Below are 14380 nucleotides of genomic sequence, written 5' to 3' on the forward strand. Positions count from 1 at the left end.
GCTCAGTCAGCCTTCTTCCACCTACGCTCAAAGACACACACGTTCAACTCTCTGACATCCAGGTGCCTAAGCACTACATGCTTCCTATAACTGCGTCAGTATCACACTGCACCTCACTGTTAAATAAAGTAGTTATTGTTGGGCATTACTTTATGTTCTTGGGACTAGTTTGGTATTGGAGTAGAACTCCATATTCATCCGCCGGTGCTTGAGTGTAGCACGACAGTACCCGGATGAAGTGTCATGGCCGCCGTCGCTGTGGTTCCACAGAGAGGAGAGGAGCAAGGCGAATGTCTCAGCTGGAGATTTTTCCGTGCTCAACATTGTTTTTACAATGTAGGACGACAGCGCCACACTACCTAGACCTACATCGAGTTCTTCGTAAGATTTGCTTGTTGTTCCATAACTTTAAACATGTTGGTGTGGGCGGGGGGAATGTTAGGTGTAGAATAACTAACTAATAACTATCGCTTTAATAAATGCCTGTCTTCATGATAAAGCCACTTCCTCTTTCGGGACGCGTCTCTATTTCTCTATTACTCATTGATGCAATGTCTGTCACCATTATCAAACTCAGGCATAAACTATGTAACCAAGAGTACATAAAGTGCTATCAAACAGCATTCAGACGATACGTGAAACAGTTTTAAGTTTTTGTCCGCATCAGGGAGGCATCTTCACCTTTAGTTGAGAAAGCTTCAATAGTGTTTCTGCCAGGGTAGCCCCTGTCTCACTGTCCCATCTGGGCTGTCCCAGTAAATCCTACCTGTGTGTTGACCCACACAGAGTTGCCATGTGAATTTAATCAGTCATTACTGTGTTATTATTTTACATGTGGCCCTTATGGCCATGTCTACCATTATTTTAGATGTCAGTCAATGAATGTGAATAAGATCCAAGTACTTGATTATGTAATTACATTTGTAGAGTTCAGTATACAGGCTGAAGTGGTTAAAGCCTAAAATCATGGCAGCCATTTTTTTCCATCCAATATGGCTGCCGCTCCACAGAGCTCACAGCTGACAGCAGACAAGAGACTCGATCCAACTCATTTTCTAAAAGCAGGATCCACAGTTGCTGCTATAGGTAGGTGTAATATCTCATTAACCTCAGAGAATACAATATTTTTACAAGTGTTTACATTGTGTCCCCATCAACTGAGGAAGTGCACCAGTGACTAGATTACAGAGACCCTGAATAGCATCCTGCAATCTTGTATATGTGCAGTTGGAAAAATAGTCATAACCATCAACAAAACATTCTGAAGGCCTATAATAAAAAAGAAAGTGGAGGGGATGCAAAATGATTACTAATAAGTATATGTTTTGTTGTATTATAGTAAGTTAAAGATGAAACTGTTGAGTTTGAACAAAATTTTTGGTTTTGTGTATTTTTTACTGAAATAACACATAATCAATAGGAAAATCTTGCTTTTGCCCGCCATTTAGGACTATGATTGACATAATCATATTATAGCATCTAGATCTCAACAGATTTAGAGTCAGACTTTCCTCAACAAACTTAAAATTATATATGTGTGAATTTAAGTGGGATTGAGATAAATCTGACATGTTGCTTTATTTATGTCACTACATTTTTCTGTGATCTGATCCAGTTGTTCTTGTTCATAGGTGCAGGTCCGGGGTCTGCAAAATATTTGAGATCTGTTGTCTGAAAATACAGGTAACGACTTCCAAATATTTTTTGTATATCTCTTTGATGCTAAAAAGTCTGCTGTTGACTCTTTTCTGCTGTTGGATTTCTTCTCTCCAGGATTTATCCCAAGGAAATGTAAAACCGTATTAATGAACATTAAACCTAATCTACCCTTCATGGGTTCAGTAATAATCAGAAATGGTTTTTTTTATTAAAAGAGCTACTGTTTCTATTGAGTTTTATTTTTTATTTTGTGAGTTTGATGACAATACTAAATTCCATATAATTATATAGTATAAGAGTAAAAAAGCAAGTTTAACATATCCTTTAAGAACAAATGTTATATGCTGATATTTTATTCATGCTGTTTCAGATATCTGTGGATCTAATAGTATGGAGGATCACATAATAACTCAGGATTCTGTCAAAAGCTGTGGGATTCTTTCAAAGGAGGACGAACGGGAAAAGATGAAGGACTTTGTCTACAAGCATTTCCGAGAGGTTACGGATCACCCTGTGCTGATGGAGGATGGAAGTGCTCGGAACGACAGGATAGTGCGGAGCAAAAGCCACTGTAGGGTTCAGCAGGGGGCATTTTTCTCTGGAAAGATTCTCAGTTTTGGATGTTCTGTGTGTAAAGACTGTTTTACTTACAGCCCCAATGACCTTCTAAAACACTTCCGATTAGCTCATAGAGGCGCCCTTCCCACTTACCCGTGTGATCTGTGTGGCTTTGTCACCAATGAGTTCTCCGTCCTGCAGCGCCATCGCATTGAGCATAGGAATACTCTGGTGACCTGTGAGCTGTGCCAGGATGGCGTTCAGTACTCTCTGCTCCTCCTCACCAGACACTACACCATGTGTCACAGCCTAAACGGACACTTCACCTGTGACTGGTGCCACTTCTCCACCGTGGACGCAGGCACGTTTGTGCAGCACATCCATCACCATAAAGAGACCTCCTGGAAGTGTTCAAAGTGTACACACTTGAGCACGAGTGAAGCAGAACACCAAAAGCATTTGAAAGGCCACTCTGGTACATTTCCTTTCACCTGTGACGTCTGTGGATATGGAACTGCAAAAAAGGAATACCTCAAGAACCACATAGCAGCTATTCACAAATCAGAGAAAAAGAGTGTCTGGACTGCTATTGAAGACAATGGGGATGTAAATTCACCTGCAAGTCTCAAACTTCTACTTAAAAAGACCTCGCCTCCATCTGAAGAGTCAAAGGAAGATAATCAAATGTCTAAAGTGAACATAGTTTCTGGTTGTAAAGCTCACACAAATGACAAGCTACTATCAACTGTGTCTTCTGATGAAGCAAGCCAGCTATCTCAAGATGCATTGGCAAAAAAGGACAATAGAAACACCAAAAACTGCAATAATAAACTAGAAACATCAGTAGTAGATGTGTTACATGAGGCAGAGCACTCTCAGAGCTCTGACTCAAGTCAAACCAGCCCCAATGGCATGACTGTTGTCAGAGTGAAAAACAAACTGTCTCTTCCTCCTAACTGCACCACCAAAGTCATTGGTTTTAAAATGGTAGATGGTAAAAAGCACTTAGTTCTTAAAGTGATACAGGCATCAACAGCCTCAGATTCTTGTGCCCAGCAAGATCACGGAGAGTTCCCCAATGGTAGAAATTCAACACTAGACAGCCTTCAGGCAGATGATATAATGACTGTAAAGGTAAAAGTAGAAGAGGAAGAAACATTGGTTTCCAATTTAGATTCAAGTTCAAATGATACATATTTTAGTAATCATGCATGTAGTAGTTCCATTTCAGAGGAACATCATATAACAAAAAATCAAGATCAGGATACCAGTCGTTGTCAACCACCCGCTTGCAGTAAAATAACCATTAAAGACATAAATTCTGTTACCACTCAGCTGCTTAGCAATGCTACAAATTCCTGTGTTTCTCCAACTATAGCATCAAAGAATTCTCATCTTGAAAATGGTGACTGTATAAATGCATTGTTGTCTCATACATTAGCAACAGACAAACATGTCTTTGCAGGAGACTCATCCCTAGACACTACTGCTACAGAAAGAGACCAACATTTAGTTTCAGCTTCTTCCAGTTCCTGCAGAGATACAGGAAATAGTTCTATTCCAACACAAGAGGTCTTCACATTTCATAATTATTCAAAGGAGACCACTAGCTCTTCGCCCGATTTTGGCCCCAGCAGTCACAGTTTATTTGAGCTTTCAGCTGAAAAGGAAGTGTCACCACAATTTAGGTTGGCATTGACTGAGTCGTGTGAGACAGAGCAGGCCAGAGTGGAGGCAGATGTAGATGTGAATAGGTGTGAAGAAAGGAACAGAGGGGGCAGTAGTGATATAGAAATAGATGGGTGCATTGCTGATGTAGAACTGGAGGAAAACCCAGAGTCTGTACTGCAAGATTTTAACATTATTAAAATTGAAGAAGATAACATTCCCATATCTAACCCACCATTAAACCATCTCAGTCCAGCAGCAGATGAACATTCTGATACTGTTTCAACCCAACAACCCAATAAAGAAAAAAATGATTCTGCAGGTTGTTCAGAAAACACTGACATAAAGCAAAACAAAACAACATTAAGAATCCTTCAGTTGCCAGAGGGCAAGCAATCAGTGTTGTTGAGGACTGCAGAAAGTCGCTTTGCTGTGCCAGTGCATGTCAAAGCATCACCAGGGTTTAAACTCATCACAAATTCAACAAATCCCCAGATCAATGTGTCCTACATGAAATCAGCAGGTGACAAAACGGCTAACTCTGGGATTGTGCTAGGTTCAAACAGCAAAATAATAGGTGTTCCTTCAGGGAAAGGTGCAGCACTTCTAACTGCATCTAAACAAGGCATTGCCAGTTCCTCAAACCACTACCTAATCACATCAGACTTGAAGCGCCCTTTACTCCTTCCTAGAACATTAAATAACACACCTGCTGACAAAACTACAAAGACTTGCTATGTGCTGCAAAGGTCATCATTACCGGTGGCTCAAACCTCCCCTGCTCCAGGACTTAGACTTGCCAGTACACAACTTTCTCTTAACTCTCGGCCGCTTCTGGCTATGCCAGCAAGTTCAGCAGAAAGCACTGGCAATCTGCAAAGTGGTCGGCAAACATTCTTGCTTCGATATGTTTCTCCTAATAAATCAGGCTTACCGGTGTCCAATGAGGAAATAAAGGGGACAAAACCTGCTGGACCACGTACTCAACCAAATGACAATGCAGGGAACAAATTATTTTTTAAAATTGTAAGTCCTCCAAATAGTCTTCTTTCTAATGCCTCCCCTGTGTCTCGCAGTCACCCTCTACTTTTGGCCACAAGACCTCAGACACAGTGTTTCTTGCTGTCCCCAAACAGTCATTCTGCTGGTATAAAGAAATTTATTGCAGTACAAAATGCTTCACAGGGCATTGTTAGAAAGGCAAGTGTTTTTCACTCTCCAGTGAAGGTTCAGCCTAGTGAAGCTGATAAACCTATTCTAGCGCCTCGTCCAATTCGACCACCAAGTCAAAGGAAGAGACGTCGGAAACTGCTATTTGATGAATTGCCTGCGACTAGCCATAAAGTACGAAAGCTCTCCAACAAAGCTTTGCCCGAGAAGGAGCCTGTTGTTTTGTGGAGCCCTGTAGCCAAAGACCAAGAGAGGACCCTGAGGCTCTCTCCCCTGAGCTCTGAGCAGCACGTTAAATGGCCTAGACGATGCCAGCCTGTGGTGGTGCTCAATCATCCGGACGCGGACATTCCTGAGGTAGCTAGCATCATGAAGGTGGTTCAGCGGCATAGAGGGGCTGTCACCAAAGTCAGCCTCTCTCAAAAAACTATCCAAGCTCTCATTGATCTTTCAGCCACAAAATCCTCAACCAAAGATAACTCATCTCAAAGTGACTGCCCTCAGCCGCGCACAGTGCAGAGCTCTGTCCGTGAGCGGTATCTTCTCAAGCTAAAGTTGAGGAGAAAAAGCAGAAAGAAGTATCGCCTTGTGCGCACGGTTCCGGACCCACAGCTCTCTGTAGTGTTTACCTGTTGGTTCTGTGGCCGCCTGTTCAACAGTCAGGAGGCTTGGATTGGCCACGGCCAGCGCCACTTGTTGGAGGCCACAAGAGACTGGAACACTCTAGTGTAAACACAGACATTTGTAAGGACCTAAAATTGTCAAATATCCTGTACTGTAAATACTGATTTTTATTTGATTTTCATCTTTTCAACAGTGCATATTCCAGTAAATTATAATGCAAATGAAAAGTGTGGATGTTGCATGCATGCACAGGTCAGATTTAACTGAAATCATGCCCTCTTTTCAGAGCACTGTTAAAGAGGGACACATTGTTAATATGCACATCAATACACTGCTCAGGTAACTTCAAATTCCGGTCTATTTTTGCTAAACGTGGCTCTACACCATGAGTGTTACAAACAATGTGTAGGTCCTGTTTAATTTACATTCCCATGTCCTGCCCCTCAAGTGGCCACATGGACCACACACTCTGATTGCAGGGTACAGACTCCATGATCTGTTATTTATTCACTCACTCTATTTTACCTTTTCTTTATAGTAACTGTAAAATCTACTTGCTGTAACGCCCTGTAGCTGTTCAGTAAATGTATAATTTTATAGTATTTGTTTAGTGGCAAGATGCTTATTTCTCATTATTTCATGGTTGTTTACCAAAAAGGTGCTGTTGTAATGAATGTGTCATTCCCCAATATGCAAAAGTGTACTAAGCAGTGGGAAACACTGCAGCCAATGCTCTCCCCAATCTTCCGAACACTATCCTCTATTGTCATTTCAAAGAGACATCCAGGGCTCCAAAAATCCCTCCTCAAACCCTCAGCATTGTTTGTTGGCGTTGTTTGTTGAGGTAATTTCCAAATGTAACAGACACGCAAATAGACACTGCTTAAATTCTAAAAACAGTGTGATGTGTCCTCCACCCCGCTCCTTACTGACTTTTATTCCTCACTGTTTTGTAAGGTGATTCTGCATCAGAGGGGGTTTACCATACTCATGACAGCTGTCAATCACTGTTGCACTGTAACTGCATGTTATCTGCCCACTTTTCCAGTTTACTATTGATCTTTTAAGAAGCAAACCTCCAATTGTTAATCATCATGCTTTTTTTTTTGAACTAGGTTTGGTTTATGGCAGTGTCCCTAATGGCAACGCATACCACCCAACTCTCCACTGGAACTATAAATTAATAATGCACAATCACTATTTGAGTAATATGTCATGGTCACCACTTCTTTTAATTCAGTTATTTAAAAATATTTCGTAGCCTAAACCTAAGCCCAGATATTTTATTTAAAAGTCGAAGAACTGGGACAAACATGACAACTATGGGACTATGTTCTATTGCTCATCTTCTATCTGTGAACATGCACTCGAAGAACATCACTCAAAACCAAGACATTACTTATTCTGCAGTGCTGTTTAGTTTGGTGAAATCAAAAAAGTTAATTAAAATATTATTCTGTATTTTGTATACATTTTTTGTTTGTTTGCCTAAATCATTTTGGAATTCTTTGTTGAATTTGAATGGCCAGTCATACATAATACATTGTATATATTGTTCAGTACAAAATCTTTTGATTTTTAAATTACTCCACTAAATGAGAGTTTATCAGGCATGGTGAGCAGGTTCTTTAAAAAGCAGCCTTTGACTTCTGAATGGATGTACGTGTTTGTGTCCACTCTGAGGTGTAGCTTGTCCTTCTTTGTGCAGGTACCTCTGTCCTCTCCAAGTGCCTCTGCGTCCCCTGGACTGGTCGACATGTGTTCTGTATTTTGTCTGACCTTATGCTCTTGTTTAATAAATGTACAGATCTCCCTACGTTTTTGTCCAGTTTCATGATATACCTAAAATTTTCAACTTTATAATACAGATGGTTTTCCTCTTCTTGTGACTAGAAATGTCACAATATCAAATTTTAATCTAGCAATAATTGTGAGAAGAAACTTTTAAATCAGGAATTAGTGACGCCATGACTAAGTAACAGCGAAATCCGTTTATCACTATAATACTGTATATATGTGGGTTGCTCTGTAAATCTCACTTTCTTAAATTAATGCAACATAAACAGCCAGATATAAAAGCCATTAACCTTTTTACAGTGTAGACTGAGTTGAAATTAAGCATTTGTTTCTAAAATTCTCATGCTAATTTTTATTTTGTACTCTTATAGTTATTTTATGGTCTGACTATATTTAACAGCTCCATCTTCCACAAAATTAAGACCTATACATCTTTAGTGGAAGATTATTTAGCCACCAGAGGGCAGCGCTTGAATTTAAAATATTAAAATCAGGGGCACAATCTGGGTGCGTGGTCATCTGCAACGTCACGGGGGCCCGGGGCAGGTGCAGGCAGAGGACCCTGTGTGGAGGCCTCTGACTTTAAATGGGTCATATCAGAGACACGGGCCTGATTTTTCTGACTGCTGATGGACGGGTTTAAACCAGGAGAGTGCATGTCTGTGCACAATGTGTATACATAACATACTCAGTCCTTCAGGCCCTTACATTGTAATGAGTGTATGTCTATATATTACCTACTGAATGTAGGATGCAAAATGAACACTTAATTTGCCTATAATATTTTGTTTTCCTGTTTCATATAAATGAATCAGTACACCAATAGTATCACTCTTGTCAAATTTCATTTAAATTTAAATCATTGTCAGATAACCGTAGGCCATAAATCTTAAAAGCTACATTATAGAACACAAATGAGACAATAATTCAAGTTGGTCACAGTGTGCTTTATTATTTTATATAAAAGTTGTGTTCCAACTGATCAAACAGCTGTTTTGCATAGAACCAGCCTTCAGGTGACCTCAGAGCTTTCTTATGATACACAAATTGTAGTATATATATATGTGTGTGTGTGTGTATGTGTGTGTGGGGGTGTGTGTGTGTGTGCGTTTTACACAACATGTAACATGGGTCTAGAGAAGTACCACTACAGCACAAGCCATGGACTCTGACCTGCTCCCTTTACATGACCAGTGACAATGGTAAGAACAGCTGCTGGATGTGGGCCTTCACACATTTGTGCTATAAACCTGAGTTTAGGGATTGTATATCGCATCAGTGTATTGTGTATCGGCACAGAACAGGGGTGGTGCACAGTGCACAGCAGCGGCGGATCCAGACCAAACTGTCTAAGGGTGCATTTGACTTTCAAAGGGGTACTGTTCCATTAAGTGTCATTATTTATCCCACCTCAAATGAGGGTGCAAACTTTCATAAATAAGGTTGAAATGCACCCTTTTGCATCCCTGTAGACCTGAGCCTGGCGCATAGTGAAAGTAAGCTGTGAGGTACAGTTCAGAAACACTGGGGACAATGGGATGTCACTGTTAGCATCAGGAAAGTGTACAAAAATTACTATTTAAATTTTTATGTTCAGAAACAGATGCAACACCTCATTAAACAGTATTAAATATGCAGACCACAGAATGCACATCACATTAATATGCTACTAGACGCATGCTCTGACTGACACATGTGCATGTCATAAACACAGAGAACCACTACAATGTCACAGAACAGAATGACCTGCACTCACCCAAGGCTCTCCTCACTGCTGTTTTGTGAACATTATAGTTGAATATGTGCAGCCTTTGATTAATATTTAAATTTGGGAGTTGAAGTAAAATATAGATGAAAAACATGAACCTTTTAGATAAAGCTAAGACTATTTTTAGCAGCATGAGTGCTGGCTCTATTTTGGTTTATCTAAGTGCAAAGAGAAAAAGACCATTGCAGGTCAGTGCACTCGAGCATTTCTCACAAATGCACTGGCTGTCCCAATTTCATGAACTATCCTTAGATCTGTGTTTCAGTGAAAGGAAAGTTTAGATGTAAATATGTCAGCATACAAATGTCAATACATATGTTAATATATTGTATGCATTAGATGAGATGAAAAGATCTGGTTGCACAAATTATTCTAAAAGAGCTAAAAGTAGTTGAGAGAGGGAACTTGGTGCCTGGGGGCTTTAACTTTTAATTTTTCAAAGTCAACAGCCTTTCTGTAACCAATCTGATGGAGATGTGTGGATAGATGGACCTGTTCTGTAAAGATTTCTTCCAAGTTTACACTGTTGATGATCTGCTTAACAGCATCTCACACTTCACTGTCCAATAATAAAGGAATAGAACAGTAGCAAAGGACAAATGTGGCGTTCCATGTGCACTATAGAAACATGCCTTGTGATGTCGGTTCACTAGAGTCTTTTACCTTTGCTTCCATTATGTTTTGCATGTCTGACAACAGCACCACTCGAGGTCAACAGCACCCACCTCCACTGTAAACAATGTTGGTGACGTACTCTCTATGTTATATTTCTCATAGAATCCCATCTAGGCATATGTAGTATAAACAAGATCTAGTTATCTTATGATGTACATGGGACTGCCTTTTTCTGTTGCAACTTTACACAGAAAAGCCTTTTAATTTGGACCACTTATGGTTTATGGCTGATGGTTACTTGAATTTGCATTAGTAGAATAGCACAACTTGAGTGTTCAGCAAATGAACTGGGCTCAGGGAGGCAGAGGTGTAAGGTCTTTAGTGTATAATGACCACTGCAGTTTACTATACAGTAGTCTCGTTCTTCCACGGCCCTGTTCTTATGTTCCCCGTGGAGTCTGATCCAAAAAGTCCATCTTCCTGTAGACTGCGGTTCCGGCCAATGGGTCCACGCCTGCTCATGGTACCATGCTGCCGTGGAAGTGTATTTCTAGGAAAAGATTTTGGTTCAACTTCTACACAGAGGCGGTTCTGTTTGTCTGAGTTCTGTGGTATGCTGCTGTAGGGCTCCATGTCCTCTGAACAGGGCTCCTGTGGTCCATACAGGTGCCACTGACATGTGTGTGGGCTGTGAGAGGGCAGCAAGAGGCTGGCACAGGACGTGATGCTGTCGGCCATATTGGGACCATGGCTGTGGAAGGATGTGGTGCTGTCAGCCATGTTATGGGCATGGCTATGGCAGGAAGTGACTGAATCCTGTCTCTGCAGCAGCAGACTGGGGTCGGGGGCACTCAAGAGTGAGTTGTCCATGCTGGTGGAGTTGAAGTGAGAGCGGTAATCCTGTAAGTACGGCCGGGGGCGATTAAAGGAGCGAGATTTGGTGCGGTCCATGAGGCAACTCTGTAGGGGCAGCACAGGTCGTGGGAGGTCATCCTGAAGTGTGTCTGGGCTGAGAATGGTCCCACAGCACTGAGGGGAATGGTTAAGTTTGGGACTAGGTGGAGAGTAGACGGTCTGTATGAGGGGAGGAGGGCAAGAGGAGCTGATCTGACAGATGGGCTGATGTACCTCATCTGCAGGACCCAAAACTGCTCCATTTTTACCACTATCCTTGTCCTTGGTGGGGCAGCAGGCCCACCAGCGGTGCCACACATCATCCCGTTTAGCACAGTGCTGGATGAGGAGGAAGAGGCCCAGTGTGACACAGAAGGCTCCATACAGACAGCTGAAGACCATATCCAGGAAGTGTCCCAAGGACACAGCCAGTGCCCCAAGCGCCCACGTGGACAGGAACAGAAAAAGAGTGAAGGCTGTGGCTCGCAGCTGGGATTTAAAGGAGTGCTCGTTAGCCAGCATGGAGATACCCGGAGAGAAGGGCAGAGGGTCCCCTGTGATCCCTCTGGAGTCCGCCTGCTGTTGCTCCTCGTTCAGGAGACACAGCTCATACTTCCTTTCAGGGTGACGTTTGAGCTGAATATAAGTGCACAGAAAGTACACACACATGACCAGAACCACCAATGCCACTGGACAGAAGAACCCTCCCAGGCTGGGCTCCCAGGCCATCCAACAACTGAATTAAAACAAGAACAGAGACACTCACTAAACAAGTAGTGTGGTAATGCGGCAGCAGGCTCAACGGTTAGAGCACTCATTCACCAACACACAAGTTGGCGGACCCCTTTCTATAAGACACTTTATCTAGTATGAATGAGGTGAGTGAGTAAATGATTGTTGGTGGTCAGAGGGGCCAACGGCACAAATTGGCTGCCTCGCTTCCAGCAGTCTTTTCCAGGGCAGCTGTGACTACGGGGGTACTTTACCACCACTGAGTATGGAATGAATTAAAGTGTAAGTGTAAGGGCTTTGAGAGGCTTACAAGTACATTGCAATGCATTATTTATTAATATTATTCTAAAATATTAAGATAACAAAAATAAGTTTTATATTTCCTGTGTGAATAGTCACTTACTATTGAGCACCATCACGGCTTCCATAGTTGTTGAGATCAAAAGCAGCTGTCACTCCTACAATTATCAAGGGGAACCCATCACTCACAATGTAGAATCTGAAACACATAGTGATGTGTATTTTAACACAGGTTGAAATATTGTCTGCTCCAAAAAAATACATGATTATGATGTATAATGAAAGAAAGCTGTCCTTCCTTATCTTACCTAAGTATTGTGGGTTTTGAGTGGGCTTTGGCTGTACCAGTCCTGTCTGCAGCCTTCAGAGGGTCTTTAGAAACATCTTTATAAATGTTTCGAGCAGTAAACATCAGCCACAGCATGGTGGATAGAGATGCATACTGCAAGAGAATGCCCACCTGACAGAGACCAAACAGACATTAGAGTTCACAAATATTATCCGAGCTGTTTCAAAAAGATAGGGGATATTTTTATGTTACTGGTCTCACCATCTGACAGACAAAGGGCATGTTGATCTGATTGATGCCTCCAGTGAAGATTCCAAACGTAAGACCAGTGTGGAAGAGGAAGTTTAACAGCATGTGCCACCCATTTCTGTTGATGCGGATCACACTGTGGAATATACAGTGGAGACGATGTGTGACAACAGGCCACAATTTACACTATTCACTCATAAAAACATGGCAAATAATAATAATAACCAATATTTAAAAGCAGTAGCATTAGACTGTCATATGAGTGAACGACCTATATCTGAAATTCGCGAGTGCTTTCCCTTAGGTCGTTGTAGTCTTGAACCAATAAAATAATAATAGCCTCCCTCTTTGGCAAACATCTTTGTTTTGCTGTATTGGACTATTAATCATTGATAAATACTTCAGTAAAACAGTTGAGCAAAAGTGACTTACAGCAGGGATGGGCAGAGCCAGTTTTTTCTAGTCCTGATACCTGTTATTAACTGATTATGTATGACATTATGTATAAACATAAGTGCAAACTACAAACTATGACATATATAGAGTAAACAGTGTCCAGCTTTTAGAACATAACAGAATGTATCAGTCTTGGGGCATCTCTTTGTGTGTCCAAAACATTAGTGGCTGAACATCGTTTTATTACTTTTGACAGTTACTACACTCACCACTGTGATCTGCACAGCAAGGTTGGCTAGCCCTCACTGCAAACCCACAGACTTAAACACACTCACATCTTCATTTACAAAGCTATACTGGCAAACCTTCCACAGTTTCTCACCTCCCTGTTTCAATCATCATCATCATCATTATCACCAGGTCTCAGGAAAGACTGACCATAGCAGTATCACAAATCTACACGGAGCAAGGGAAAACTGTTTTTAGATTTTAACTGTACATTTTACTATGCATTTTATTAATTGATTTTTTTAATGTTTTAATTGTATTCAGGACTCCCTTGAAAATGAAACGCAATCTCAATAGGACTTCCTGATAAAATAAATAAACATGGTCTTAGAGTCTGGGGCTGGCCTTCAAAGGAGTGGGTGGTGTCTTACCTGTGATGCACAATATAGGTGAAGATGGACACGAGCAAACACAGCAGCATAACAGCGGTGCAGGCGTATACCACCGGGTGCAGGTAGTCCCCGGGGTATGGCGGGAAAGAAAGCACCCGCTTTAGGTCCTGCAGGAGAAAAACATTAAACAGGCTGTAGTGGAGTGGCTCACTCCACACTCCACATATGAGCTTTAGAATCTCTGATTTGCATTTAAAGATGACACACGCAGACAGACATAATGAGGCCACACGCGTGTGCAGGTCCTCAGCTGATGCTGTGCACTGTAAGTGTGGTGTTGACATCAGGGCCTTAAAATAACTCTATGCACATCATTAAACATGGAAAAGGCTCTGACGGGTCTCTGAGACTGCCACAAGCACCATCTCAGAGCCAGAGCAGCCCTTTCAGAGTTAGAGGCATTACATTTTCAAAAAGGTCAACTGAAAGTCCGCTTTTGTTTAAAACTAATCATGTGAGTTATTTTTTTTATTTATAAAGCTTGACAGACTTCCTACAGTAGTCACAAACTCACACACTACACAATACAAAAAACGTCTGTCTCCTGAAGGCTAACTGATCAGTCCAAGCCAGTTTATGGTAGATGATACATGCTCAGACAAGACAAGCTCTGACAATATTATGTTACAATTGATGAAAGTTGCTTTAGTATGTGTTTTGATAGTAAGGCCACAAGTTCTCCATGCATTTCTTTAACTCACTTTCTCCTGTTTTAAGGTCTTTCTCACACACCTGTTCCACGCACCCCTGTCAGACAGCGTGCACGTGAGTACTATGAACTCTGAATGATGAGCGGGGACAGTGGTAGGGTGCAGACCCAGGGGCTGAAGAGTTTCATGTAAAGCTGACCTGAATATAGTTGGCGTCCTAAGCGCGTGCATTCCGTGTGTGCGTTTGTGTGCGCGCGCGTGGGGGGGAGGGCGTGTGTGTGTGTGTGTGTGTGTGTGTAGGGGTGGGTGTGTGTGTGTGGGGGTGTGTGTG

At 41.7% G+C, this 14380-nt stretch overlaps 2 protein-coding genes across 2 annotated transcripts; one reads left to right on the plus strand and one right to left on the minus strand.

The window, feature by feature from the left end:
- The first annotated feature begins 205 nt into the window (after positions 1-205).
- Positions 206-7495, plus strand: si:ch211-214e3.5 (zinc finger protein 518A). The gene is made up of 3 exons (XM_033984811.2): positions 206-381; positions 1632-1683; positions 2030-7495. The coding sequence occupies exon 3, from the start codon at positions 2050-2052 to the stop codon at positions 5785-5787; it is 3738 nt and encodes a 1245-aa protein (XP_033840702.1). The 5' UTR covers positions 206-381; positions 1632-1683; positions 2030-2049; the 3' UTR covers positions 5788-7495.
- A 2755-nt stretch (positions 7496-10250) lies between these two features.
- On the minus strand, positions 10251-13509 carry adgra1a (adhesion G protein-coupled receptor A1a). The gene is made up of 5 exons (XM_033984800.2): positions 13379-13509; positions 12336-12459; positions 12094-12245; positions 11889-11984; positions 10251-11489 (listed from the first exon to the last, which is right to left on the minus strand). Exons 1-5 carry the CDS (start codon positions 13426-13428, stop codon positions 10265-10267), a joined length of 1647 nt encoding a protein of 548 aa, XP_033840691.1. The 5' UTR covers positions 13429-13509; the 3' UTR covers positions 10251-10264.
- Between the last annotated feature and the right edge of the window lie 871 nt (positions 13510-14380).

Source organism: Periophthalmus magnuspinnatus, chromosome 19 (genome assembly GCF_009829125.3).
Source record: "Periophthalmus magnuspinnatus isolate fPerMag1 chromosome 19, fPerMag1.2.pri, whole genome shotgun sequence".
Lineage (NCBI taxonomy): Eukaryota > Metazoa > Chordata > Actinopteri > Gobiiformes > Gobiidae > Periophthalmus > Periophthalmus magnuspinnatus.

What these genes read in the sequence shown, in the direction of transcription:
- si:ch211-214e3.5 (XM_033984811.2), top strand. Translation starts at nt 2,050, where the DNA reads ATGGAGGATCACATAATAACTCAGGATTCTGTCAAAAGCTGTGGGATT.
- adgra1a (XM_033984800.2), bottom strand. Translation starts at nt 13,428, where the DNA reads ATGCTGCTGTGTTTGCTCGTGTCCATCTTCACCTATATTGTGCATCAC. An exon ending in TCAAAACCCACAATACTTAG is followed by an intron (nt 11,985 to 12,093) that starts GTAAGATAAGGA and finishes TATGTGTTTCAG; the next exon opens with ATTCTACATTGTGAGTGATG. An exon ending in AGCCGTGATGGTGCTCAATA is followed by an intron (nt 11,490 to 11,888) that starts GTAAGTGACTAT and finishes GTTTTAATTCAG; the next exon opens with TTGTTGGATGGCCTGGGAGC.